The sequence below is a fragment of the Microtus ochrogaster genome, linkage group LG9 (genome assembly GCF_000317375.1).
Source record: "Microtus ochrogaster isolate Prairie Vole_2 linkage group LG9, MicOch1.0, whole genome shotgun sequence".
In the NCBI taxonomy this organism is placed as follows: domain Eukaryota; kingdom Metazoa; phylum Chordata; class Mammalia; order Rodentia; family Cricetidae; genus Microtus; species Microtus ochrogaster.
Window position 1 is genome coordinate 1,197,232 of NC_022034.1, and position 3,909 is coordinate 1,201,140.

The following is a 3,909-nucleotide window of genomic DNA, read 5'->3' on the forward strand; positions in this document are numbered from 1 at the left end:
AGAGAGAGAGAGAGAGAGAGAGAGAGAGAGAGAGAGAGAGAAACAAGTGGAAAGAAAGCTCAAAACACTCAAAACATCTCAACATATCACAACATCTTTAAGGAAACTTCTAAGTTGTTGTTGCAGAGAACAACAGAGAACCTTGAGTCTTGACTTATTCACTCCAGTCCTTTATGACTTACATATTATTGTTTATCACCTTAAATCCCACCCTCTTCTCAGCTACGTTTTACACTCTTAGCATTTTAGGGGGAAACACGATTATCATATACACAAACATTTCTGCAGGGCAAGTGCAAAATGGCTCAACATAATGAGTGTAGAAAGTAGAGACAGTTATTCATAGCCATACCTACAGGAGGAAAAGACAGAAAATCTCTCAAATGTAAGAATAAATTTGTATTTAGGCTAACACAGATCATAATAACAGATGATAGATATATGGCAGGGTACCAAAAAGTCAGTCATCTGAACACACAGAAGCTTAACCAAGCAGTTGAGAATCATAAATAATGAGGTATAATGGATATTTGAAATCTTAAAATAACTAATTTTGTGAATAACATAAAATGTTAAGGAGAAATTATAAAAAATTTTGGAAATATAAGTAATTTTTCCCTGAAAGTAATATACTTAATAGCATCAACTATGTGTGTGTATATATGTGTGTGTGTGTATATATATATATGTATATTTATTTATTTATATATATAGTGACAATTGGTAAAACTTATCCCACACAATTTTATTCTAAAGTTACGAATTACAGTAGCACAGCTAAAATAGAACTTTTAATAAATTTATTTATTTATTTTACATCCCACCCAGTTTTCCCTCCCACCTATTCTCCCATTCCACCTCCTTCCCCTCTGCCCTTTTCCAATCCACTCCTCTTCCTCTGTATCTGTTCAGAAAGAATAAAATACATATAAGATGGCAAAAAATCTTAAGAAATCTAGTTACTGGTGGAGATTGATCCTATCATCTGGGCTTAGTACTCAGTAGAGGAAATACCTACAGGAATCATCAAAAGGCACACAATACTGATTTGTAGGTTGACGTTCAAATATAAGACTCACAGATTCCCACTGCATTAGATGAATTCATGAGATATAGAATTTGTACATTATCACATTTTCGAAATTTGAAAGCTGAGACAGTTTATACTGGTTTATGTAATTCACAAATATGTACTGCAATTGGTATTTATCTATAAGGTAAAGTTGTAGAAATTGGATATATATATATATGTATATATATATACATATATATATATATATATGTATATATATATACTGGGGGATGGGGCAGCAGTCTCTCCTGAGTTTTTCAGATATTTTCAGTGAAATATATTTCAGAAACAGGGATGTTTTTATTTCTGGCATTTTCAGCAATGTTTACACACCTAGGCTGCTGAGTCTGATGCAGATTTTAAGTAACTGATTATTTTTCCTTCTCTTGTACCTTTCTTTCTTTTTGTTGGCTACAATGTTTTTGGATTTTCTCACTTGTTCACCTCAGTTACTCTACTTACTTAATTTTATAGTCTAGTTTAGTGGGATTGGTTGTTACTACCTATATAACGGGAACCCATGTACTTCGAATCCTTTCCCCCAACCCTTGCTGTCTCCTTGGAATCCTTGCTTCTGTCAGGTGCAAGTGAGACTGGTTAAGGATCCTTATTTTATTCCAGTCAGATCTGAAGGACAAAGGAGTAAGAAAGAAGCTTAGGAGTGACATATTAGACCCTGCATATTCTAGCTACTCTGGAGGCTGAGGCAAAGGCATCATTATTTTCACAACTAAGTGAAACTCTGTCAATGATAAATAAGCAAAAGACCACGGTTATAGCTACATTTTTCTAGATAAATATCATGTTCATTAGGAAATTCTATAAAGTTAGCATACTAAGATCTTGTTAGGAAGGAAATAGATTTATCTTATTTTTGTATTGATCACAGCAGCATAGAGGAAAATAGAGGTTAATATGTCGAATGACATACACAAGAAATAAAAAATAAATTTTGCATTTTCAGATCGGTGAAAACCAAAAGAACAGATGTCACAACAGAACCAATCTTCACGACAGAACTGAAAGAGAAGAAAGTTAATTAGGGACTCGGTAGGGTAAAAAGGATGAAAGATGGGGAAAATAGAGATGGACTTCAAAGCAGAGTAGAAGAAATTGCCATGAACTTAAATGCAGTTGGGTAGCTATTGTCTAAAAGAATCCCTTACTTGTATGCATGCAGTAGCAATTTGTGGAAATGAGACCACAAGTTTAAAGGGGAAAGTGGTGGTTACGTGGTACAATTAGAAGGGAGGAAAGGAAAGTCCAGAAGGCATAACACTATTACTTTCTGTTAAAATCAAACAAAAAGAAGAACATAAAAACACAGTACTCTCTTATACAGTGTGACAAATTCTGAATTTTTAACAGGTAACTTCCTGAATCTCAGTGGTCTTTGAAGATCCCTCCAAGTAAGCATTTCCTTAGGAGTCTAGATGGAGAAGCAGAACCTCTCTGTGCTGAGTGAGTTCGTTCTCATGGGTGTCACAGACCTCCCTGAACTACAGGTTCCTTTTTTTGTACTGTTCTTTCTCATCTACATTGCCTCCATGGTGGGAAATTTGGGCATGATCATCCTCACCAAGTTGGATAACAGGTTACAAACACCTATGTACTTTTTTCTCAGACATCTGGCTTTCATTGATTTTGGTTATTCAACAGCTGTGGGACCCAAAATGTTGGTAAACTTTGTAACAAGAGAAAATACTATCCCCTACAACTGGTGTGCCTTTCAGCTCTCTTTGTTCATCTTCTTCATCATTAGTGAGTTATTCGTACTGGCAGCAATGGCCTATGACCGCTATGTGGCCATCTGCAGCCCCCTGCTCTATACAGTCATTATGTCTCAGAAAGTGTGCTGGGTATTGGTGATAATTCCCTATCTCTTCAGTGCCTTTCTCTCTCTGATCACCACTATCAAAATTTTCATTTCATCCTTCTGTGGCCATAATGTCATCAGTCATTTCTACTGCGACAGTCTTCCTTTGTTAACCTTGATCTGTTCAGGCACACGGGACATTGAACTCATCATATTGATCTTCTCAGCATTTAATTTGGTTTCATCCCTTTCTGTGGTACTTGTGTCCTACATATTGATTCTTGTGGCCATCATCAGGATGAACTCCGCAGAGGGCAGACACAAGGCTTTCTCTACCTGTGGCTCTCACCTGACGGTGGTAGTTATTTTATATAGTACTCTGTTTTTCATGTATGTACAGCCCAAATCTAGTCACTCCTTTGAGACTGATAAAATGGCCTCCGTGTTCTACACCTTGGTAATCCCCATGCTGAATCCCATTATCTACAGCTTGAGAAACAAAGAGGTAAAAAATGCCCTTCAGAAGCTATGGAAAAAACGTGTGTAAACCGTGCGTTTGAAATGCAATAGAAAGAGGAGGTAGCTTACATCACAAAGCTTGCCTAACATGTGCAAATCCATAATTAAAATCTTGAGTCTTATAAGAATTAAATAATTGAAACAAAATTAGACCCAAACTGTGTATCTAATAAATTTGATTATATACAAGTAAATATAATATTACTAGACTTGTGAATGCACTGGACTGTAAAAGCATAGTCAATTGAAATGTTTTTCTTGGCTTCAATATGCAGTTTATGAATACTGGTTCTCATTTGGTATTAATCTTGTTTTCACAAGTTCCTTGCAAGTGCCTGAATTCTGCCACTCTCCTTACATTGACTCTGCCCCTGGTGAAATAGAAAGGACATATTCACGCATGTACCTCACCTTAGACTTTCATTTGGCCAAAGATATCTTAATGTATTGAAATGTGCAGTTTTTCTTTCCTATGTGACATCCATATAGAAGTACATATCAT

The 3,909-nt window shown here is 35.9% G+C and overlaps 1 protein-coding gene across 1 annotated transcript; it reads left to right on the plus strand.

Moving 5' to 3' along the window:
- Positions 1-2,505: 2,505 nt before the first annotated feature.
- Positions 2,506-3,435, plus strand: LOC101996629 (olfactory receptor 8K3-like). The gene has a single exon (XM_005363303.2). The coding sequence runs from the start codon at positions 2,506-2,508 to the stop codon at positions 3,433-3,435; it is 930 nt and encodes a 309-aa protein (XP_005363360.1).
- The last annotated feature ends 474 nt before the right edge of the window (positions 3,436-3,909 follow it).

Coding starts and splice junctions, on each gene's coding strand:
- LOC101996629 (XM_005363303.2), top strand. CDS start 2,506: ATGGAGAAGCAGAACCTCTCTGTGCTGAGTGAGTTCGTTCTCATGGGT.